Source organism: Astatotilapia calliptera, chromosome 1 (genome assembly GCF_900246225.1).
Source record: "Astatotilapia calliptera chromosome 1, fAstCal1.2, whole genome shotgun sequence".
NCBI lineage: Eukaryota > Metazoa > Chordata > Actinopteri > Cichliformes > Cichlidae > Astatotilapia > Astatotilapia calliptera.
In genome coordinates, this window is record NC_039302.1 from 35790975 (window position 1) to 35816421 (window position 25447).

Below are 25447 nucleotides of genomic sequence, written 5' to 3' on the forward strand. Positions count from 1 at the left end.
AAACATGAAGCAGTCTCCAGTCCAGAGCCGTACTGGGATAGAAGAAATGCTTTGACACAAAGTTCAAACTAAAACATTTTCTTAAATTGTTCATTACTCAGTGAGAGGTGGTCAGGGATTAAATTAAACAATGTTACAAAACAGGTAAGATTCTTATGATAATGAAGGCAAACGATAAACAGTGAAAATTTCAAGTCTACAGCAAGATTTTATGTTAATTAATCTTATTATTCTAGACAGTTTTATATTTATTTTACTGCAGATTTAATGAAGCACTTTAGTGCATAGCAAGAAAGAACACACGTGGCTTCTGTATGAAACAAAAAATCAGTCAGGTTTCGTTGTGTTTTGGCTTCAGTCCTGCACAGTTGCTATAAACTAATAAAGTAGAAGATTTCGCTGTGCTGCTGAGTTTAAAGACAAATATGTTTTTAATGCAGACACAAAGGAAAGCACATGATCGTCTCATCATTGAGCTTCTCACTGAGGTAAGACTGTAATGTGTTTCCCTTAAAGTATGAGTTGCCTTTGTGATATATGTTGTTGTGAATAAAACTGAATTCATTTCAAGGAAATTGTTGTAGTTTATAAAATATGATCAATACAGGAGTAAAAAAAGTAGTGTTATTCAGGGAATGTTCATTGGCTAACGACGGGTCACAAGCCCGTAGCCAATGAGCATGCGATCTCTTCAGTTTTCCTTTCTTGTGCTGCTGTCTGTCAAGATCGTGACAGAGAAAACGATCAGTTAGGTTAAGGATACTATGTTTGTTGCAACTGGTTACATTTACTTTTTCTTCTGGAATTTAACAAACCAAATGCAGGAGCTTTGTGTTGGGCAGGAGGGGGGGCTGCAGCTTCAGGTTTAGCAGTTATTTCAGAGTTATTATTGGTTCAGGAATACTGAAGCATCATGCTTGCTTTATTCATCTCCCGTGAGTTCAGAGCAGGGTTCAGTCCTTCAGGATAAACAGTCGTCTGAAGAGTTCTTGGACCTGGTCCTTCCCCGTGTCCTCATGGCCCCCCACTGAACGCTGAAACCAGATCTTTGACGCTGCTGGCTGTACGTGGTGTTTCCTCGTCCTCCTCCTTCTTCTTCCTCATCTTTCTTGGGTTGGCATTGAGACTCTTGGAGCGCAGCGTTGGATACATCTGGTCCTCCCCTACCAGCAGCTCCTCCTCCTCCTCTGCATTATTATTCTGACCCTCCTGTTCATGGCTTTGCAGCTTGGTCTCATCTAGTTCCTCTTTGGATTCCTTGCTGGTCAATTCAGTGGCCCAATTCTGGTCCTGCTGGCCGGGGCTATAGATGATGTTGCTGACATACTTCTTATTGGAGGATGGAGAGCTGCTGAGGGTTGGAGAGGATAAATACTGTGTGACCTTTGACCTCTCCAGAGGGAAGGACACAGCCGCCTCCAGTCGGCCCTTCTCTATGGGTTTATCTTTGTTAGTGTCAGCCGAGTCACGTTGAGGTGAAATGGAGCAGATCTTGGGGGATTTGATGTCTGGGTCACAGGGAGAGATCAGAATGTCCACGTTTGAAAGAGACTGAGTGTCCTTAAGTCCTTGTACCTCCAGAGCTGAGCAGAACTCTTTCAATTCACCTAAAAAGAGAAGTTCAGACAGAGGATAACTGTTTACCTTCATTCTTCTGATATAATGCGTCCAATAAAGACTCATCTCCTGTCCTACCTGTTTTGGTTCTTCCCTCGCTGTTCCCACCTTGCCTCTCTGGACTCTGCTGGACCCTCTTGTCGTTTCCCTCCATGTCTCCGAAAACCGACGTCCTGTCGTCGTGCTCCAGCTGGTATCTGTACAGACTGTACCCGTCAGCGCTGTTGATGCTGCCTTGGCGCAGCAGAGTGCCCGGCTCACACACGGACGATCCTCTGGAGTGCGTGCGGACGAGCTCAGCTCGGTCGACGCCCGCCAGCTTCTCCAGAGCGTTCATCATTCGGTTAGAGAACTCCTCCAGCTGAGCCAGGCGGAGGTCGACCGTCTGCAGGGATGCCTTCATCGAGTGTTCCCTTTCATTTACCTCCTCCAGACGCATGAACATGTTCTCCACCCTGAACACACGACATGAGTACTCAGGGCTGTGATGGCAACAAGTTGTAAGTTATGCTGTCTCACTTAAGTTTCAGTTGCCGGGTAAATCATTACATTTTTGTTTGTTTTTTTTCACATTTAACAGCATTTTAAGTTTTATTCAGTTCTTAACGTATGTATTTTTGATTCTGGCAGTTTTGGTCCTCCACAGATTGCACGCTGAGATGAACACGAACCTTTCAGACGTGACTCTTATTCGCTCGTTGTTAGACGACTGCTTCTCATCGTCCTTCTCTCTGAAGTATTCCTCCACACACTGTTCCTCAAACTCATGCAGACTCTTCAGCTCATCTGCATTCAGCACCAGCTCTGAGGGAACACAGCATTTTAAACTCGGCACACAAACACACGTGACTGCAATGTGTGCCTCAGACTGGTAGAGGTGGTTCTGATAGCTCGAGAAATACCAGGATTATGCTGTATTCATACTGAGCCTTTAACCTACTTTAGCTTCTGTTAGTGATGTGCTTAAACATATTACATTTTTAGATATCAGATACTGAAAAAAACTGAACAGGATCCAGAGTTTAAGTTCAGGTTCTGATTATGGCGGTCTCTGTCTTACGCAGTCGTCTTTCGCGGTCGTCGTACTCTCCACCCTCTGCTCTCCGTCTGCAGTGGCAGCACAGCCTCTTCAGTACAATGTAGATGTGGGGGAAGATGATTAGCGGCGGGGGCAAGATGGGGCGGTCATGGAAGGTCATGATCAGCTGATATCGCTGGAACTTCCACACCTGGTTAGAGATGGACTTCACCTCAAAAAAGGTGTTGCTGTGGAGCAAGTGGAGAAAATCTCTTAACTCATTCACTGCCATTGACGTCTATAGCCGTCAATTGCAGTGTATGAGTCAATGGGTTTAACTCATTCACTGCCAATGGCTGGCAGTGAATGAGTTAATTATCACTTTATCATTATATAATCAGGTTTTCAAAGTTCAAGGTGAAGTTATCAACTGGAACCGTGAGCTAACTAGAAAATGGTTTCTAGGTATTTTTCCTTCCCACCAGTTAATAGATTATGGTGACATCTACACAGGAAGTGACATTCCCAGCCCGGGCTATTGTTTTCAGTGCATCTCTACTGTACCTCTGTAGAGCAATTGAGGGGACACACTGCAGATCTAAGCAGTTTGTCCTCAGATGTTTCCTTGGATAGAAAATTTTCCAACAAAATGATTTCCTCTCAAGGTCTTGATATAGACACAGTATAGCACCAATAACATCAACTCGTGTTCCTGCTGCCAGATGGATACTTTGTTTCTATTGATCACACAGCCCTTTGTATCAGAGCAGAGAAGCTAAAAGGTCAAAGTTCATTTAAAAGCTTTGTTAAATTGGAAGTGTGCAAAAGTCTGCTTGGGTCTGAGTGATGAAAAATTTGTCATCAATGGGGTGAACATGAGGCTTCTTTTGGATGTCAGCATGCTCTACAGTCTGTCGCGACACTAATGTTACAGAGTTTGAACTATAAGGGCACAAACAGTGTGTTCATCCTCCAGCTCCGAGCAAATGAGTGAGTATAAGGCCGGGATTATACATGCTTGTGGACATGAACAGCTGTGTAGTTGAGCAGTCACCACTTGATAATGAACCTCACGTCACATACTAAGTATGTACGTACGGCAAAGTAAACACTGCCATAATCAGCAGCCAAATGGTTTTTAGGACACATACGGATCATTCTCAGTATTTTGTCCACATATTTTTCTGTTTCCCCCATTTCCCCTTTTTCGACACTGAAACTAAACTCAACTCTTCTTCACTGCATTTAACTTGAAAAATATGACAAGTGTTTTTAAAGTGGGTTTTGTCTGAGTCAGTGTCTGCAACCCCTAATTTCCTTGTCTGCAGTGCAAGTGTCAAAGCTTAATTGACAGTTGTCTACACCTTACAAGGTGTGGATAAAGGCATGCCTGAGGCTGGCTTTGGGGGATGCCAGTTTTTGTCTTTGTGCTCTCTGGGCTGTCATGTGTAGCTCGGGTTACTAACGGATTTAAAATTAAATGTTGTTTCCTCTTTATGTTGTGACTTTTAAGCCACGACGGAACATATGTTACAGCTCGTGTCTGCAACGACTGCTCGGTGTACTGACTTGAAGACGGCAATGAGCAGGTTGACCAGAAGGATGTTGGCTACCAGCAGGTAACAAGCCATGATGGCGGGCGTGAGCCAGGCTCCAGGGATGCAGGGAGGAAGCTTCTTCCCATCTTCATCATATAAGTTTTCTCCACAAGGAGCTGAAACCCAAATACACACACACACACACGCATAGACTTGCAGCACTCATTAAATCTGACATAAAGAGTAAACTATAACAATGCAAAAGACAACATCAGGCAACAGCATTTATGAGCAACTGAGTTTTTATGAGTGTTACCAAAGAAATTTTAAATAGGGTCTGTAACACCCACCCTCAGAACCTCCTTGTTTCATAGACAGCACTTATGAAATGACAAATTTTTGTGAGGGTAGCTTAGTTATTTCAGCTGCTAAACTCATTTCAGCCTCTTCTGGTTCAATGAGACTGAACCGAAGGGAGTTAAAAGAAAATCAGTGAGTTTAAAAGCATAAATTCAACAAATGATGGTCAGTAGATAATACAACTGAGATTTCACAACACTATGAGATTAGCCTTGTATGACCTCAAATGCACAGATGAGCACATTGACTGTTTGGTTTGAGTGGGTTAGTGCTTTTAGATGCTTACGGTTGATTTCCATCGCGTAAACTGTCCAGGAGCAGCGGAAGGAAAGAAGGAAGAAAAATAATCAGCTGAAAATCCTCAAAAAGTGAAGAAGACTTCATGTTGGAACCACTGAAGGAGATAATGTCTAACAAAGGAGAGGATGACAATCATAGTCACAATGAACACAACAAATCAACTGCAGGGGAAAAAATAAAATTCGTTTGTAGTATCCAAATGATTAATAAAAAGCATAAGTACAGTGAAAGTAAATACAGAGATCAATTGTTTTTGGAGGGAGAGGACAGCAGGGTGTGTGGACTAACTGATAGTTTACAGCATGGAGGGAGGACGGGGTAAGGACAGCATGAGGACAGGGGACTAACAGCTGTCTTACTATGGATTCTAGTCTTACGGTCTATGGAGTCGGCAAACACCTCTCCGTAGATCATCCAGTAGGGCATGTAGAAGATGTTGCGGGCCAAACGCCACGTCGGCTCCTCATCTGGGTGGAGGATGGCCTGCCGAGCTACACCAAAACTCATCAGCACCACCAGCATGATAACCACGAAGTACAACATGTCGATCATCTGGAGACATGTGGGAACACGAGACATTTAACCCAATCAATGTGGACTCTGTGACGATATCAATATTATACCACACGTATAAACAATAACCTGTGTGCACTGCTGGTACCCCACATAAATCTGATAATACAGTGTACATGTAGCTGTGTACTGTGAGGTACCAGTACATCACAGTCCTTTTAAATGTAAGACTATGATTTCCTGGTGCCTTTACAAAAGGTTGTGTAACATTGCGTTGGCCTGACTGTAAGTGCGGTTTCCTGAATGAAAACATAAGAAGAAACCCACACCAGGGGTCCTACCATTTTGCCGATCATCATGACATAGGGCCCCAGGTATTTGTTTACTCCGAAGATGTCAAGAACTCGGATGTACCAGAAGATGATGTCGACGCAATAGATGACGCGGCCATATCCCATGTAGGGCTCAGGCTCCAGCCGCAGCAGGAACCCAAAGATGAAGACCGAGATAGCCACCAGGTCTGTGATGTTCCAGTAGTCCTCCAACCACACGTTGATCTTCTGCTTCAGCTTCCCAGGCTCGGACATCAGGATCTGACCAAGCAAGTGTTTTCATCCAGGTCAGAAGAAAAGGTCAGAAGTTCATTTTTCAGAGACTGTAAACACGTTACTGTACAACCCGCTTGAACTGTAATGATTTGAAAAGTTTCCTAAAGTATCAATATTGCTAATGTAATTCAGTCTAATGCATTTCTAATGGAACAAAACAATTAAGGATCAAATGTTGTGTTAAAAGTGTAATTCAAGAAGAGACCCTTTAATATGAGATCACCTTTCAACCTGTCAGCTCAGAGGATTAAACCTTTAGGTTCCGCCATTGAGCATAATTTCAGTTGCATTTGGTTACATTTTTTCATGTAGTTTCTTCAGTAAAGTGTAAAATTCTAATTAGGCAAAAATAAAACGTTCTTTTTATGTTATTAGCTTTTCAGATCTCACCCTGCACCCCGATCAGATTTCATTTTGTCCTCACACCTACTGAGCTCATGCTAACTGTTAATGGCTGTTTTGTTTGTTTGTTTTTCAGGCACAAACTTTGCTTTGCCTTCAAAATTTTAATGACCTTCAGAGCAGAATCCAGAGTTCATAACAAGCTCACACTCAGTCTGAAAATGTAAAAAATAGACTTGTCAGACAAGAGCAGTGTCTGTGTTATATAACACAGTACTGGCATACCAGTTTAAATTGCAACTTGGAGCAGCAGAGATAATGTTGTTCTTGCACACCTTCACAGACTGGAAGAGAACCTGATGTGGATCGATTTAACCACCTGGGCCAGTTCTTGTGTAGTTAGGGACTGAAATCTGCTGCTGAGTGAGTGTCACAGAAGCAGGCGGGGGTTAAACAGCCAGGTGTGTTTGACGTTCACCTGTCTGAATTTCTCCAGGCCCAGAGTGACGATGTAAGAGACGACGATCCACTCTTGCAAAGACGGCCACCGCTCCATCTTCACCAGGATTATGTAGTTATACAACATCAGATACACCAGGTATGAGATCTAACATGGACAAAAAACACAAGGATCATAGAATCTAAAAGTAAAAATTCAGCTTCTGGATTTATGATGGACAGCTAGAATTGGGAACGTTTCAGACTCTTAGACCTCTGAGTCTTGATGTGCCAATTTATTTAAGCACATAACATTGTCCTTCAGAGTTACGACTCCTGGGAGACCCGGGCAACCCTTGGATAGTAAGTTCATTAAAGATATGGGAAAGAGTACTTAAAAAGTATCAATTAAACCAGAGGGCCGGATTCCTTAAGTGGTTTGCATATGACCCAGAATTTTTGCCTAGTAAGATCGACTCAACATTCAAAACATGGGCAAATAAAGGTCTCACCACATACAGTACGTTGTTGAAAAATGGAAAAGTGATGAGTTTCCAGGACCTTAAGAAAAAGTTTGGGTTGCAAAATCAAGATTTTTTTTAGATATTTGCAACTGAGGGACTTCCTGAATAAAAAGTTAAAAAATCCTCAGTTATCAACTGGGAATGAAGAGATTATATATATATTCGAGAATGTATATAGAGATGGACCCTATTACAAAATTTTTTCCAAATTATATTGTTCACTGATCAATCTACGGGGTGATGATACAAGATATGTTAAAGCAAGATGGGAAACAGAGAGCAACCTATCCCTAACAGGAGAGGAATGGGATGGGATCTGTAGACAGCAGTGGTCAGTAACAAGCTCCCCCTCATGGAGGGAATTCAGTTGGAAGAATGTAATTCGTTATTTTATTACCCCAGCTCGAAAATCCAATTATTCTCAGAATACAACATGCTGGAAGCATTGTGGACATGCAACAGCAAATCATTTCCGCATTTTTTGGGAATGTCCCCATGTGGTTCCATTTTGGAAGGAAATACATAAGGTCATGGAAACAATCTTCCAAAAGAAAATACAATTTCATTTTGCATTATTGTACCTAGGTAACCTAGAGAGTCTTAATCTATGCAAACCGGATAAATATTTGTTCAGTGTGCTGTCGGTAGCTTCCAAAAAGGCCATAACTCGCCTTTGGCTTAAAGAGGATACTCCTACTATAGATGAATGGATTGATGTGATATATAATATTTTTGTTATGGAAAGAATAACTTTTAGGCGAAAGTGGCAGGTGGACTCATTTGACAAATATTGGTTGAAATATGTACAAAATGGGAGGCCGGATTTTGTATAATGTCATTGTATTTCTTGGTTTGTTTCGTTTGTTTTTGTGTTTTGTTTGGTTTTGTTTTGGTCCGTTTGTCTCTTTTGTTGTTGTTTTGTTTTGCCTTGCTTTCCCCCCCACGGTGATTAAGTTGAATTTGTTGTACATGTTGTATAAATAAGAAAACTAATAAAACATAAATTTTAAAAAAACAAAAAAAACATTGTCTGTTGCAGTTCTGTCAAACACGAAGTTTCAGGGAAAATATTCATAAATGTTCAGTCTTTTTATATCTACCAGATACTTATTTTTATTATCTGAAATGCCCTTTTATATATTTCTCATTTTAAATATTGAAATGTGCACTTGCCGTGTTGAACCAGAACTTGGTGAATGGGGCATTGTAGAACTCATAGATTTTCCTCCCGATAGGAACCCTCTTCCCGTGCTTCTTGTCACTCTCATTTTCTTCTTCATCTCCTTTCTTTGAAGTAGCGTCAACATTAGATGCTGCATCCTGAAACAAAGTCTTAGTTACTCAAACAGCCTGATTTTATGCCGATGTTAACGACACGAGAGTTTTATACCTTGTTTGACTTCTTGTCATCTTTAGTTTTTCCATCATTGCTTCCTTTGGATGAATGATGAGGAGCTTCATCCCCAAGACGAAAGTCCAGGAGCATGATGGCAGGAGGGAAAATAATCCCTAAAATGACCTGGAGACAGGGTGAGGAGGGGACAAAGGTCAAGCTTAACAGAATTATGTTAACATATAGATGCCTCTACTGCTGGGATCCCTCAGGGTTCTATCCTTGGGCCCATTTAATTTAAAAATTATATTTTAACTTGTGAAGTTCTGAAAAGCAAACAAACTCTTAACCTTTTCTGTCTATCCAGTTTCTTTATTCTACCCTTTTCCTGAGAAAACCTTGCTGCTGTATTCTGCTGGTACCTTGAGGCTGTTGCTTTTGCCCATCCTCAGACAGCCCATCCACATGTCGGTCAGCAGCATCTGGCTGCAGGTGTGGGCAATGAAGTCTCTGTGTTTGGCAGCTACAGCCAGCTTCAGGCAGGTGGAGTTGCTCCAGTTTTTTAGCTCGTAGGTCAGGAGCTTCATGGCCACCTGCTCATCGTGTTTGTAGGATTGATCCAACAGCTCATAGGCCAGCTGACCAAAGTCCCTGCAAAGAAAAAGGCCAACACCCTCCTTAGGCTGCCTCACAGTGGATACTTTAAAGCTGGAAAACCAGCATGTGGCTTTAACAAACACAACTGAGAAGGTTTAAAAGATAACAAGGGCCTTAAGAGTATAAACAGAAGCTGGACACGATGTCCAGGATTGTGTGTGGGACTCACTTGGAGTTGTTCTCCAGGTCCTGGTAGATGTCATCCACCAGCTCGCTTTGGGAAGACTCGTGAGCCATGGCCTTGTAGAGCTTGCAGGCTACTAGAGCCTTTGCCATGGCCTCCTCCCCTCGCTGCCACAGGAACAATGCCATCTTTTGGCGCTTCATCAACACCGCCCACACCATCAGTTCATGGAAGGGGTATTGGAACCTGCTGACTTCAGGGTCATCTACATCAATGTCTACTTCCTCCTCCTTTTTCTTGTTCTTCTTTCCTTTCCCCTTTGGACGGGGTTCATCATCCTGCAGAAACCAAGCAGGTCAGCAAGTCTTCCTCTCAGAGCAGATCACCTTTAGTTTTCAGATCTACATGTACATACCTCCATGCCAAGAAGCTTCAGCGCTTTGGGCTGTAAGACACAAGATGAAAATGTGAGTAAATATTAGTGTATTGATGCTACAGCAGATGCAAGGTCATTTCTATCGCAGCTCCACCAACTTTACTCACTCTTTTGAGGCCATACAGGTTGTTATACAGAGTCCTGAAACTCTTCCTTGTGTACTTGCAGCGGTACGCTCCACCCATCAGGAACTCCAGGACCAGTCCAATATCGATCAGTGTGATCTGGTAATCTGGAGGAAGATTCCCCTGAAACACATGTCATTGGATTATGCATCTTTTGTTCAGTCATTCCTCATATTTTCTTTGATTTGCTAGTTTTCTTTCTGCAGATGCAGTGTAGAAGAGCCGATTTCCTTCAGTGAACAGGACACTTATACCTCGTTTTTAAAGGTCGTGAACATATTTTCTATGATGTGCAGCTGCGGTTCTGCCCTGGTACCTTCTGGGGACAAGCAGCCTGAGCTCAAAGCATATACTGCAGTTTAAATATTTCATGAACTCGGTGAATCCAGAGCACGGTACTCACCTTTTTGACATCTCGGACCAAAAAGTGCAGAGTGTTGGCTGGTCCCAGTTTCTGCAGAAACCAACCACAAAACAAGGTGATGCGAATAAAAACAGTGGTGGCTTCTCTGCTTAATACAATTTATACAAATTAACAGATTCACTTAGAGACCAGAGGACGTGATGAGCGGGATGCACGCAGACAGCAGCAGAGAGCTGTTTTGTAATCTGACAATAATGTGGTTAAACCATTGTTTTAAGAGCTTTTATGTCTGTGGATCAGAGCTAGATTAGAGACAGCAGCAGTGATATAACAGAAGAAGGACATTAAGCTGCAGAGCAACGTGTCAGCGAGAGTAAAGTGGTTAGAGCAGAGCTTTTGTTTTGTTAACAGATGTCCAAATTTTATTGAGATCAAACAAGCATGAAGGTATTATATTACAAGGGAAGAGTAACAAATGGTGAAGTACCAAGAAATTGGAGCATTTTCTGCCTGATGTATATGAGCAGTGTCCCTGAGAGAATTAAGATTTTTCAATGCATCATATAAAACCAAAACTTTTTTTAAGGTTTCTGCTGATTCAAACAGTGCAGTTTAATCTTACTCTCATATTCAACAAACCAGCCCTCATTACTGCATCAATAACAAACAGGCAGACTGGGAAAAACATTTGAAAGGTGACATAACATGTATTACCAGCAGGGTGTGCTCAAGCTCCACTGCAGCTTAGTTCAATGCTCTTCCAGCCCCCATTGAAGATAAGATAAAATAACTCTTTATTGTATTTTGAATGAACCTGAGGTTTATGTGTGTGTTACCAGCCTGCTGTGAGCACCAAATAATCAGGGCTCTCACCCTGCTACGTCTAACATCTTGATTCAGGATAATCACACCCAGTTTAACACCACCATAAATCGGTTATCCAGTTTCATTACCCCGTCATAAAATGATGCTTTGTACTGGGTTTAAAATGGGTTATTTCTTTCTGCTGCTGATGGATTTTTATGCTGATTTCATTCAAGGTCATTTTTAATTTTTATTTATCATATAATTCTTGCAAAGAGCACTTTTTCCGTTGTAAATCAACTATGACTCTGCACACGGGAGGTGTCATGGAGTAGGTCCTCCTCTCACCGTGTTGTACAGCTCCTCCAGACGGGGGATGGTGAGGAAGTGGTGGATGTTGACGCCGTTCTCAATCAGAAGTTTAACGAAGTCGACCCTGTCCAACACCAGAGCGTCCATCATGGCCTGTTCCAGTGAGTTCACCTGTCCCACACAAAAACACCATCATGACAATCATCCCCTGCCACCTGCTTCTGGATCACAGATTTGCCTCGATGTGTCAGTCACTGAGCGGATGCTGGTGGCGGCTATTCAAGATGATAACATCACTTTTAGTCCAGTCTCCTACCCAGTTGAGCAGCTCCAGTTTCCGAGGGTCCGTCTCTTCAGGAGGTTCAGGTTTGCTTTTTCCTCCTTTTCCCTTCTTCCCCCGGGGTTTCCCTTTAGCCCCTCCTGCTGATGGTCGCTGGGCTACCGGGCTCTTTGGACGGTCAGAAGGTGAAGTTCGCACAGGCTGAAACAGAAAGCAAACGCAAGTGGGGAATCAATAATCCACAAACACATAAGTAAAAGACACCTAGGCTGAGGAAGCAGACAAATGGATGACAGAACGCTGATGTCAAAGAAAAAAGTTTCTCTTGAAAGAAAAACAAAGTTTACGGAGTGACTGAAGCTGTTGTATCTGTGAACTCACAGGCCAGTGGAGTCCATACACAAAGATCTGACTGCGAGCAATGTCCACTCTGTTCCAGGCCAGAGCCAAGCTCAGCTGATCAGACGCAGATGCATTTGTACCTGAAACCAGGAAAAAAGATCTCACCCTCAGTTCCGTCCCTACACAGACATGTTTTTGGAATAAATATTAGAAATATGAATGTGTTGCTGTTACATTGACCAATTAAACCATGTGAAATCACTGCGACTCCATATGCTTGAAGAAATTATCTGTATTGCCAGCAACATGTGGCTTTCATGACACTCATTACACCAAATGTCCCAATTTAAGTGGAGAAAAGCATAATTTGCTTTGATGTACTCAGACCTATCAGAGAAATGATCCTGAACTGAAACACAGGCCAACATTTCTCTTAGGCAGTCGCCTGTCTAAAATGTTACCTAACACAACAGCATTAACATTGTTGTGCGTTTCCTTCTTAAAACCCTTTCACACACCAACCTTTGAGCAGAGCTGTGAGGATGGACATCTCAATGTCCTGCTGTCCCTCTGAGCCCATCCTGAACACTGTAATCTACACAATCAACAAAGAAACAGCACAGTGAGCGACACAAACCGCACCAGACACCCAGAGCCTGAGAGGCAAAGCTCAGGGCAGAGAACCGGTCCCATTATAGGTCATCCGTCTCAAATCAATGTGCATCTTCTGCTTTGCTGGCTCCAACTTACTTATAAATCTTATGGTGCAAAGCTTGGACACATATAGACTGATTACTGTGACAATTTAGCTTCATTTATCTAATATTTTTCAAGATTCTTTTTTTGAGTCAACATAAATTAATTTAATGTCAGAAAGAATTGTCCATGCTTTATTTTGAATTTTATTTAGCATCAAATATTAGACAAGAGACCTTAATGTTTTCATAGTACTCATTCATTCACACAGTGACATTTTTAGCCTTTTTGAGATGTTCATGAAAAGTGGATCAGCTGATCATTTAAAGGATTCAAAAAGATCTTTAAAGGATTAAAAATATATGAAGCTAAAATTTCACAGGAATCATCATTTATCTTCAAACTATCTACAATAACAATTTTATGCAAATTGGAGACGATAAAGCAGGTCGTAAAAATGTGATTGAGATGGAATAAGGCATACGTAATCTGGTAAATCTGTACCTGTTATCTCTGAGCCGCCAAGGATCTATTTCCTTTGATCAGATATAAAAGTTGGATGCAGACAGATGTAAATGTGATGAAACTGTCAGAATTCCAGATCTAACAGACGTTGGTCTTGATTTATGCAGCAGACCAGGGTCTGAGCAGCTCTCCTGCAGAGGTGGTGTCCAATGCAGCAACCTGAACACAAATGTCTTGTGACATTTGCCAATAATGTTATTTGTATTTATTTTTAGATGCAGGCTGTATCACATTCAACTCTTAATCAACACCGATTGTGCATCTATTTTTTATTTTATTTAAAAAGACCTTAAATGAAAGAATAGGTCATCTGATGACGTCCTCTAATATATTCCAGCAGCATCAATCCAGCCTACTCATGAGGAAACCGTTTGGTTTTTAAACCCCCTTATCTGGCGATCTCAGCTAGACCATTGAGTGTCACTGAAAATGACATTGAAGGCTTCCCAGTGTGGTAAAATATGAAGGACCCTCAGTAAGTGTCAGTAAAGGATGAATCTGGAGTGAGAATCTGTTGTTTGGACATGTGCGGCAGGTTTTCAGATGCGTTGCACTGCTGGTTTCCCCCCCCATCCCATCTGTATTCTGTTGATTTGGTCTTTGTGCTTATTTACTAATTGATTTACATTCAAAAGGCAGGTTCTTCTCTGGAAGAGATTAATGGATAATGATATCATCACTGGAAGTCAAAATCTGAACAGGCATTTTCACGTGTGTGATTTACACGAGCTTTATTTTCCTCATGTTTCTGACTTCAGGTCATGTCTGCAGACGAACATGTGAACCTGCAGCAAAGCAATTTTAATCTGACAGCAGATCAGTTTAAGTGAATTGATGTTCAGATTTTTACATTTATGGGCAGCCTGCTGTTGCAGCTGTTCTCTGGAAGAAGCAGAGGATTGTGGGATTAAATAAATGGTGGAGGGTCACAGAACAATCTCCACTAAGTGCTGCAGTGTCAGTTCAAAGGGAAACCCTTCATTGTGCAAATGTCACAGTGAACAGGTTTGTATAACATGAATCTGTAATCTGCAGAAACGGTGCCCAACCAGTAGTGTAGGTTAACTTACCACAGTTACACATGTGAGGTTTAAAAGAACTTAAACAATGTTTAAATTGTTTAAGTTCCCCACACACACACACACACACACACACACACCTGAGCTTATGTCATTACAATCAAGTGTTTGCTCAGTGCTGGTTCAGAGACTTAAGCCATTGTTCTCAAATTGGCACCAACACTTGTGCACCCTGGCATGTAAGGTAGCTCCCCCTGGTTGCGTTCGGTCATCAGGCCTCTACATGGCTTTAATTCTTTTGCAGGGTTGGACTGTTACAGGACACCCTGCCCTACACAGTACAAAAGAAAAATGGTGCATAGCCAAGACGAAGGAAAAATAAAAACCAAAATCAGGCGCAGACAGTTTAATTTTGAGAAAAATTAATGCGTTTCATTGTGAACTCAAATCACAGTTTAACATTCGGTTGTTGTCTTTAGTAAGTCTGCAGCATATTCATGCACTCCTGAACCACTCCGATCCAGGCAGGGATTATTTCGTCCCCAACAGTAACACAGTGTATGAAGGCAGTAGGGCTGGTTTGTGATAAATGACTGAGACGAGATGGGTTGGGGATGGAGATCAGGTTTATTAATGAACTGATGAGGACATACGTGACAGACAAATGCAGTTATGAAGCCCCCCCCCCCCAAAAAAAAAAACCCCACACACCTTAATTTCAATTTGCCCCCAACCTACCAGAGCTCTCTTCTTCATGCACTCCATCACCATGAGGAAGATCTGCTGTGCCTGGCTGCGGCTGTAGTTGAAGGTCTTCTGGATGGTGACCAGCAGCTGGTCTTTGACACTCTCACTAACCAACCTGCGCAAGAGAAACATCCAGGTAGCCACATTAACATTAAACTGAGGAACGCAGAGGGGTATAACGATAAAGATTCCCATATTAAAACTGGAAAACTGAGCGTCTCACATGATCTGATAAATTGAATTATTAGTAATTGTGCATTTTAGAAGCAAATGTGATTTTCTACATGACGTTGTAGTCTGGCTATTTAACTTCAATCTGTCGATGACAATCCTCAGTGATTGTATCAATACCATAACTGCCACCAGGTGTGATCGTCTAGTTAAGCCTGGCTTTTACGTTCGTTCAGCTCACCCATCTTCCTCGCAGTATCTGTGAGCAAACGAAAGGATGTCTGAAGCTCGACCACTGCCATCACAGACCACCACTGGGACAGGGGGCTCCTCCTTCAAGCTCTCCAGTGTGATTGAGATAACATTTGGACCACCTTCTACGATTAGACAGACCACTGGGACCCCCTGACCAAGACCTGAAACCACCATACACAAAAATAAGTTCTAAGGCCAACTTCTATCAGCATCTGCAATTCAAAATAATGACCTTTAGCATTCGGTGATTAGCTTCACTTGCACCAATTTGGTTTTCCTTTTCTGAAGAGTCACTCATTCACACAGAGTGCTGTGCAGCTTTAGCATTGCTGAGCCACCCACCAGAAAACTGCTCTCATGCATGGTCTTCCACCTTTATGCAGGACCACGTACCCAAACCCAGCACCCCTTTCACTCTGGAACTGCTTTCTAGCCATGCATTGTGCTCAAACTAAAAATGGTTTGTTAAAGACAACATTTCTGCCACAAGTAGTGTGAAACAGCCGCCTCACTTAGACTTACCTGACTCGATACAGTTAAGGTTGGATAGAAAAAAAAAAAAAGTCTTTATTTTCTGGTCATTTATGGTGGCCTCATGAAGTGAGAGGTGACAGCTGAGCTCCCCTTTGCTGTCCCTGCCTTACAGACAGCTCCAGGCATAGGATGACAAAGGGAAACCCACAGGTCACACAGATTGATGGACTGATAAGCTTCAGACTGACACTAAAAGCAATTGTGCATTTTGGGTAGGTCACATGTTTGACTCACGTGTGTTGATTTTCTGCAGAGAGATATGCTTCTCCAGCTGCCGGCGGAGGCGAACCTCAGCGCCGTACTTTCCACACGTCCCGTTATCAGCAAGGATGAAGTGGGAGTGGCTGCTGTTCAGGACTGACAGCTTGCTGAGCGGGTTGGACATTGTCTGATAAGGCCGGGTCACCTAAAACATGAAACCCCATGTTTCACCCAAGTGAGGAACAGCACATTCTGCTGCCAGGTGTTTTACTACATAAATATCTGCAAACACTGTCGGCTTAGACTCCGTCTGGTTTGTCTTACATCTCTCCCAATCAGGTCTTCTTTGTTCTCCACAATCCCCCATGGTGCAATCCCGATAGCACAAACTTTCCCTCTGGACTTTGAAGAATGGTCTTTCAGAGCATCGCCAACATGGCGGATGACTCCTGGGGAAAAAAAAAAAGAAAAGTCATGATATACAAAATGACTCTTTTTGATGTCAAAGAACAGCAATGGCATCAAGTCATCTTTGCATAAAGAATGAAGGCTGTACCTGTACTGACTCCTCCAGTGAAGATCCAGGCTCCAGTGGTGACAGCAGCTTTGATCAGCCCTTTACCAAAGACCTGCTTCAGCTTGGGAGGCAGGTCAAAGTTCTGGAGGCCTCCATGAACAGAGATGAGTAGTGTGGGAAGCTCCAGCTGCCAGTCCTTCAACATCAGGTGGAGCAGGGAATCTGGTTTGGAGTCAAAGGAGACCCTGATGTACTGCAGGAGGAGGAAGAGGTGTCAGTGCTAGAACGCTACAGAAGCAGTGAAGCTGGCGTGTCACTCCTCAGGCACACTACCATGGCCTTGTTGACATGTCCTCCTCCCTGAAACTCCAGCACCCCGTAGGCATCAGTGGGGGAGACCTGGGTGTGTTTGAGGGCACTCCATCTCTCCGTAGATTGGACTTCCAGCTGGACCAGTGGGGCCCCGTCCTCTTTGGCCCCCAGAGGGATGGCGGTGTGCTGTGCCACCAGCTGACCACAGCTGCACCTGAACAAAAACAGCAGTACAAACAGGTTACAGGCACTGATGTTCATTTACCGCCTCACTGTGTAAGGTAACTGTTGCACTGAGCAGAGGGGGAACTGTCGTTTCTACTATAATATGACGAGATGAGAAACTATCATTTCCACTTTAACCATTTTTGCTTTTATAGGATATCAACTCTGCAGACGGGCTTTCATTAAATTGCAGGAACTGAATGTTTTGTGCAACATTACCGCAAATAAAATTTCTGAACCTGAAGTTAAACACTAATAGTACAGGTTCTCCAAGAATTCTTCATAGCAGCAGAACTCACATTATAAACCGGTGGTCAACTCGTTTTTACCATCAAGCTCGTCTCGTTTGTCATTTAACAGACATGAGGTCATATGACTAAAGCACATAATCAACAGCGAGTGACCAGTCACATTACACTGAATGAAGCGATCAGTGTAGAAGAGAAGCAGCTAATAAAGACAGAAAGACTCCAGTCACTGGAAAGCTTTTTGGCTCCTCTGGAACTTGAGTTGCTTGTAACAAAAACAAGTTAGAAAGCCGCACTCATGGCCTCAAGTACGACACAATTACAACACTCAGGCAGACGGGAGCGATTCCAGAAAACCAGCCTTAATTTACATTACACTCAAAAACCCGAACACCAACGAGCACAAGCTCAGAGCCAAGAACACACAGAGGCTAAGGTGAAAGACTGGTCTGTTTATACAGATGAGTTCATCAGGGAAGTGGAGACAGCTTGGGGAAAAGGGACACAGGTGAAGACAATAAGGACAATCATTAAGGATTAGCTCAAAGACACAAAAGAAACAAAGGAAAAAGGAAATAAACTAAACACAAAGGCAAGAAAACAGAGGCTGGAACAATAGACCAAAACACAAAAAATACGAAGAGCTAACTGAAATATCAAACTCCAAAAATGAAAATGAGGGTTAAAAAAATTAAAAGAAAAGAAATAACACAACAAACCCCAGAGGAAGCTGTAATTATAGCTGCATGAGGAGGACCAGCTGATAAAGATCACTTGAAAGTGACTGAACGCAGCTCGTCTCCTCGTTCATAATCATTCTGTCCGGTGAGAGAAATTAAAAAGAAGAGAAAATTCTCTCTCTGAGGTTCTGCACTCGATTGTGTCGTTACCTGCTGGCGTCTTTGCTGGGAATGATCTGGATACATTCCCTCTTCTGGAAGGTTCTGTCGATCCAAGCTCTCTGGATCTGAAAATATGTGATTACGAAGAAACATGAGGATGACTCTGCTTCTCCTTCTTCACAGTAACAAAGTAACAGGTTAACTGTCATCAAGAAAAACATGAAACCGAATGTCCGAGAAACACCTGCTTCCTTTCATCTTCAAAGGAACTTTAATTATTAATTTATCAAATTAAAGTTCACTCATCCAACACAGTGATGTTTTTAATTTAAGGACTATATTTTTCCAACTCTACTGATAAATTCACATCATCTGCACAAAGAAGGTAACAAAAGGCAAAGAGACAGAATCATTGTTTTGTCAGTTTGATCATAGAAAATGATTTATTCCACTTTTCCTGCTGTTAATAATAAATAAATAAATAACTATTTGGTGGTGTATCCTAAGGTGGATATTATGGATTAAATATGTCTCACATCAGCAAGATTACAAGATAAACTTAGTCGTGGATCAGAGTAAGTTTTTATAATAAAAACAAAAACTTTATTCAGTCACTAATATAGAAAACTATAAACAGGAAGTCAGCTGAGCGTGTCGGTGCTCTCTGTGGTTCATTCTTGTTCCTGTGTTCAGCTGCAGAATGACTCAAATGAAACACCAAACTGCTCATGTCTGAATATATCTGGCTAATTTCTGGGAGAGTGGAGCTTTCCATTTCTTTATGCACCCAATCCTCTTACCCTCCGTCCTAATCCTGGAGCTGCACAGAAAAACACACGGAACTCCCCTTTAAAGCTCTATTTCCTGTGTGTTTAAATCCAAACAGCACCAATGACTGGTTGTTATTGTGTGTCTGCACTTTGTAAAATTCCTGCACTCTGGATGATGGAGGATTAACGTCCGAACGGCACATGAGCCTCAGCGTCATTGTCTATTTCACGTGAGCGATAACCCTCCACCATCATCATCATCATTATCTTTCCCTCCCCATCCTCCTGACAGCTGAGGAAGAAGAGGAAGAGAATCAGGTAAATTCAGTGATTCATCAGGCAGCAAACGTTCTGTAGAGAAGGAAACCAAAGTTACTGTTCTGGGTTTAACTTTAAACGAAACAAAGACGTGTCAGAGAAAATACTTCAGATGTGAAGAAGTCACAATTAAAGGGCATGATTTTCACATCAGGATGTGTGTGAGAATTCAAATGTAGCCCTCAGTACAAATCCGTCTGATATCCAGTAAGGCCAACATTAGAAATTAGAAAATAACTTTCTAATGTATGCTGCTTTATGTATGCTTGAGCCAGGCAGTGCCCACACCTGCAGCAAACTGAGTGTTTCCAGTAGTAAAAATGCTTTTCAGAGAGCTCCATGTGGGAAAAGTTGACTTTGTTCCCATCAGGATTCTCCCCAAATTGTCCAGAGTTTCCTGTGTGACAACAGCTAGAGGGAGAAATGGTTAAATGAAAGTGGGTGAGCCATTGCCTCTAGCTAGGATTCTGCAGTTGTTTTAGCCTGCAGAATAAAAACCCAGGAACGGAACCAATCCCAAAAAGTTCTGTTCATTTGGACGTAATGATTCAGTGGGAGAAACGTTTCCTTACTTATCCAAGTGTCAGCTGACTGCAGGTTTCCCCAACCTTATAAACAGTACCTTTGCACAATGACTGAAGCCAGCACCACTAACGATGGACTGCAACTGATTCGTGACAACTGTCTGATTTTGTTTTTTCAAACCCAGAAAGCAGCTCGAAATTATCTAGTGGCAATGAAGGATGTCAACCTCAAGAATAGCCAAATTTTATGGTGGACAAAATCTTGCTTCTTGTTCGTTTCTCTTCAGTTTTTTCAGTGTGTCGAGGTCGTAAACACATTGACAGGGATAAACCTAAAAAAGTACTTTTTAGACATTTTTTAAAATTAATCTTTGAACAGATAAAATAGATTTGTTGTACATTCGCTCTATTTCTATCCACTATGAATATCATTCTTACAGAATCTTTCAGAAACCAACAAACCTCTCAGATGCTTCATGTTCAGATCGGGCGAAGAAGAGTCAGAAGTCTGTGTGGACACCAGCAGCAGCCTGCACATCTACTCCAACGTCCAAACATCTCACTCAGTGCTAAACCTGAAGTGAACTGCAGACCCAGCAGCTCTGTGAGCTCCCACTGGCTTCCAGCTCCGCGAGGACCCTGTGAGGACTGGGTCTGGGTGCAGCTCAGCAGATAAGAAAGGAGTTGACTTTATGCAGCTGAGCAAGTTCATGTGACAAGCATGTGAGGCAGCAGGGCTCTTTGTTCGACCTGGTCTCATGACTCCAGGCCGAGGTAATCCTTCTGGGAGTCTCATGACCCATCAAGCTTCAACACAAGAGCATTTTCATGAGCTGCTGGGACCAGACTCAATAAATCTGCTTTTAAAAATCCCCCAAAAACATAACCTCCCAAAACCTCCCAAACCCTGATCCTCCATGTGCTCAGCTTTAAACTGAAACCTGTTGAACCTGCTCCCCCTCAAGATTTCGGTTTGTCTTCATGGAAACTGAGTCCATCTTCTTTGGTTTGAATCGTTTTGCTTCTTTACCCCAGTTTTTACATTTGGTTGCTTTTCCACCGCATCTCAGAGAGGAATTCTGTGCTCTTTTCTTCACTACGGTCACCTCCACACAGGAGTTTAGAAATGCAGAGCCCACTTTAATTCAGGACGGCCTCACCTGTGGACCAACCAGACTTTCTAACATTTTATCATGGCACGAAAAGCACCGCTGATATAACTGCATCTGGATTCTGGGAAACACTCGTGAAAACAAAGTTTGCCTGCACAACAGACCGAACACACATTCAGTTCATATGACAGTTTAATCGATCAGAACATGTACTTTTACTTCTGATACTGTAAATAATACTGATGGACCTCTTCACAGTGATTTTATTGCAGTACTTATACTTGAAAATTTAGTGGAGTATTTGTTCCGTTCTTCTGTGCAATAATATTCTGCTAAAGTACTTTTAAAGTGAATAAAATAAAATCAAGGAGTGTTTTCTCAACGAAAACAGAAAAAAGGAAGGACTCAGCAACAATGCACAGGGTGTGTGAGAGAGGCCTGGAGATTTGGATTATCAGGGGTTTAAATGAGATTAATGCTGTTCAGAGGAACTACTTGTTTGCATAATGAGCTGTTGTATTATGCTCTATTTTATTTCATTCAGAGACAGGAAGTGGACCGCAGCTCTGAACCAATCAGAGAATAACAAGGTAGGAATAAACAGCAAATCTCTTCAGTCGGCACAACAGCAGCACAATGCATTGATGGGGAGGAATCAGCAAAAATCAAACACTTATTCTTTGTTTTTGAACAGATTTAGTGCATGTCACATATGTAGTACCAACACCAGTTGGGGTTGTACAACAATCCCTGGTGGTCTCTAGTTTGCATGTGTGTTTCCATGTGAACTGGAGCCTATTTCAATTTATTTCTATAAATATTGTATGAAAACATATTAAAAATATATACTGATGATAATTCGTTCAACGGTGAAAGCAATATTTAGGAAACTGATAAACCTGTGCCAGAAGTAAATGTGTAAAGTTCTTCTTTTGGACTTGCATCAACACTTAACTGAGGTTCATCGGGGCAGTTGTTACACAATCTTTCTGACAGACACACAAACAGCAACAAAAATATTTCTGTAAGATCTCAAAAAGTAGCATCAAAAAGCTAAAATAAAAACCTCAATGAAAAAATGCTGGAAGAATTTAAAAAGAAAAGAAAAGAAAAATCAAGCATTTGTGCCAAAAATACAAAAAAAACCTGCAGTTCCCACGATCGCCACGGGCTTCCGTTTTTTTAAAATGTCCAACTTTACAGCAGAAATTTAAAAAATAATGTTTACAGCCTGCGATGTGAAACAGTTTTGGGTTCTCTTTATATAATACCTACTTCGTATTTCAGTTGCATTAAGGCTCAAAATTGGCATTATTAAGTCTGAGCTGGATGCTTATAAAGGTGGTTTTAGCTGAAATGTTTAACTGGTTACCACTAATTTGATTTACTGAATTGGGTCCCATGCAGGTTTACTATGATGATGCCTTTTGAAAGTTTTCATACAATTATGAATCCATTTGATTAATTTTATCAAACTCATTTTATATATGAGTATAATCTGTGATAAATATCAATATCAAAAATTCTTTGCTCCAGTTTGGGAGAAGGATATTCTAGGATTTTTTTCTAATTTAATTATGTTGTTCTATGAATGAATGTTCTTTCTGCCTTTCTGGCACTTTATCTTACAAAAGGCTTTGTGCAATCCTTTTCTTCCTATAGGAAAAGTGCCTGTCTTAGTTTTTATAAACAAGTATAACCCTCGATGACATTCAGTCAATTTAATTTGTTCCTTTTCTTCATAACTTCTAAAAACTTTTCACAATATGCAACGTTTTTTCCCATTTTTTTCATTCATCAAATTAACGGGAAACTGATTAACTGAGGAGATACAGGTGAAGCTTGCGTCTGACAGAAAGGATCTGGTTCGAGTGTTAAGACGAGCGTGTTACTTATCTGTGCGACGTTGGCGTCTCTGTTTTATTAATTAGACCCTTTGCTGTTCGCACTTTAATGTGTCTGATTTCACAGTCACATGTTTTCCAGGGAAAATAAACAGATGATTGTGTTCATTGAGCAAAATCACATGAAGCCAATGAACCGTGAAGTGAGCGGGCCACATGATCTGAGGAGGAAGAGGAGGGGAGAAGGGCATGAGTAGGTCACATGGTCTGAGAGAAGGTGCTGCTGCTTCCTCCCTGAACCTAAAAACAAAAATCTGATTTCTTTGTTTTGTTCAGATATTTGTCTTTTTGTTTTCTTAATGCTACTAAATGTGAAGTTGCAGTAGCACTTTATTTAAACCAGTTTAACTGTCCTCTAACTGACCTCCAAACCCAGCTTCCTGTTCTGACCCGGGGGGGCCTTGCACTGTTACAGCCCTCGGTCATAAAAGAGTGCAAAGAGTGATTTCTGTGTTCATGCTGTTGTTGATTGGCTGTCTCCCTGTGGATTCAGTGTCTGCAGATAATTTTCTGTGGAGTTTTTCAAACATTTCTCAGAACAAAACCTCAGAGTCAGATGGAGGCGGTGGTGGTGATGATGATCAGAACAAAGATAAAGACGACAAATAAGAAAATGCAAGACTGAAAGAAAAATGATTAAAACAGCACAATGGCACCAGTGAGAGAAAACCGCAAACCACAAACAAGGACCAAACCAGCACGAGGAGGCCTTCAGATATTCAGTGAGTGTTTTCAGAACTGCAAATGAGTTTCAGAACGTTTGCTGAAAAACACTGACACCAAAAAAAGTCCAGAAAAAAATCAAACAGGCTTCACAGAGTTCATCTTAACATCTTAACTGAGAGACCAGGAAACGTTTCTCCAAGAGCTCACTCTGGTTCACACCCACCAGCTAATTTTAACTTACACTCAAAACATCTGTAAGAGGCAGCATTATGCTAAACAATCTCAAGGGGAATGATTGCAGGATATTCAAGTTCTGAGAGTTAAGGTAAGTCTGAGGTGCAGGGGTGGAGCCAAATAGTGGCCAGGTGGGTCCAGTGACAGAACAGAAGTCTTGCAGCATGCATGCATCCTATAGAAGGCTGTGCATGTGTACAGCTGATGTTACCTGCAGTGACTACTAAAGAGCTTTTTCTCTTAATGCTTGTTTAACCACCTGCTTTAATTGCAGTTATGGATGAGCTTCTTTAACAGTTCAAAAAGAGGAACTATAGGTAACATTTCAGGTACTTTTTGACCATTTGATGCTGTAAGTAACGATCTCATCCTGGCCACCGCAGTAAATATTGCCACCTTCCCAGGTGAGTTTTCCATCCTACCTTCTGTGATGCAGAGGATGCGCTGCGTTTTATGGATGAGCGTTTGAAAGACCCATCAGTTCCTCTCCTCCCTCTGCTGTCCATGTTGGTAAAGTTTAGCTTTCCTCCACCTTCATCGTCCCATCTCCCCTTCTGTACGCGTGTCCTCTGTCTCTTCTCTGTCTCCCGTGTCCTCTTGTGGTCGTCGCAATCCCGTCCTCAGTCTGTGATGCGTTCATCTCTGGGTGGGGTGTGGTGGGTGGAGACCCCATCCTGTCTCTCCATGTGTAATCAGGATTAGTGGATGCTACAGACGGCCAAGGGTGGTGCTCTACGAGGGATGCAGATTTAATAAATGATGATTGGAGGTAAATCTACTTTAAACCTTGCCTAACTCAGTGCAGACAGGATAAAGTTCTGTCTTTTATTCTTTCATAAAACTGAAGTACCACTCCAACATATTTGGATGTGCAGCTCCACCTCAGCACTTTCACTGCTGTGAAATTTTAAATGAGAGTGAGTTGGGTCAGATTCCCCACTGCTGTTTGCATTGATAGCATTAATGAGAGGTAAAGGCTCCATCTGCAGGTTGACTTGAACATGACAAATTTATTCATGACAAGAACATATCAGTTGCTCCAATTAATCATTTTTCTGCAGCATAAGGCAGGATCAGGTGACCCTGCAAGAGGCTCAGACTGCAGGAGGACTTCCCCTGATGCACTGAGAACTTCTCCTCCATGTGCCTTAAGTGCTGCTTTCTCCCATACTATTCGCCTATACGCTGTTTTTCTTCTCTGTCCTCTCACGCCCCAACCATTTGCGGCAGTTCGCGCAAGCATCGTTCTGCAGAAAGTCTCTTCCTGTTTTAAGGGTGTTCTTCCTTCACACAGTCAACAAGTGCTTAACAAATTAGGACTAAAAATAAAACATTAAAACATATTTAATAAAACTTCTATAAAATAGAGTGGCTGTCACGGGTTGCCGGGGCAAGTCGTGTGGGAGTTATTTAGGACCAAAATGCGGCAGCTCTAGTGCAAGTGAGTTTATTAAACAGAAGTAGATACAAACAGAAATGGCAAAGGTGAGTATGGAACTACGAAAACCTAAACTGGGCAAAACTAACAAAACCAACCAGAAACGAAGCTGCAGGGAGGCACAGGAAACCGGACGGCGAGAAGCAGACGAACG

At 42.0% G+C, this 25447-nt stretch overlaps 1 protein-coding gene across 2 annotated transcripts; it reads right to left on the minus strand.

The window, feature by feature from the left end:
- Positions 1 to 564: 564 nt before the first annotated feature.
- Positions 565 to 25447, minus strand: LOC113026802 (transient receptor potential cation channel subfamily M member 1-like). Of its 2 annotated transcripts, XM_026175964.1 has the most exons (29): positions 25392 to 25447; positions 24278 to 24587; positions 18376 to 18452; positions 17034 to 17226; positions 16740 to 16953; positions 16508 to 16632; positions 16217 to 16388; positions 15435 to 15609; positions 15014 to 15137; positions 12558 to 12630; positions 12075 to 12175; positions 11730 to 11894; positions 11450 to 11584; positions 10337 to 10387; positions 9916 to 10056; positions 9788 to 9817; positions 9418 to 9710; positions 9014 to 9242; positions 8649 to 8777; positions 8432 to 8578; positions 6775 to 6903; positions 5688 to 5939; positions 5211 to 5385; positions 4820 to 4840; positions 4205 to 4349; positions 2678 to 2883; positions 2289 to 2421; positions 1696 to 2072; positions 565 to 1607 (listed from the first exon to the last, which is right to left on the minus strand). In XM_026175964.1, the coding sequence occupies exons 2-29, from the start codon at positions 24359 to 24361 to the stop codon at positions 1015 to 1017; spliced, it is 4689 nt and encodes a 1562-aa protein (XP_026031749.1). In that variant the 5' UTR covers positions 24362 to 24587; positions 25392 to 25447; the 3' UTR covers positions 565 to 1014. The 2 variants fall into 2 exon arrangements, with proteins under 2 accessions (XP_026031749.1, XP_026031739.1); XM_026175954.1 differs by lacking the exons at positions 24278 to 24587; positions 25392 to 25447 and having other exon boundaries at positions 18376 to 20391.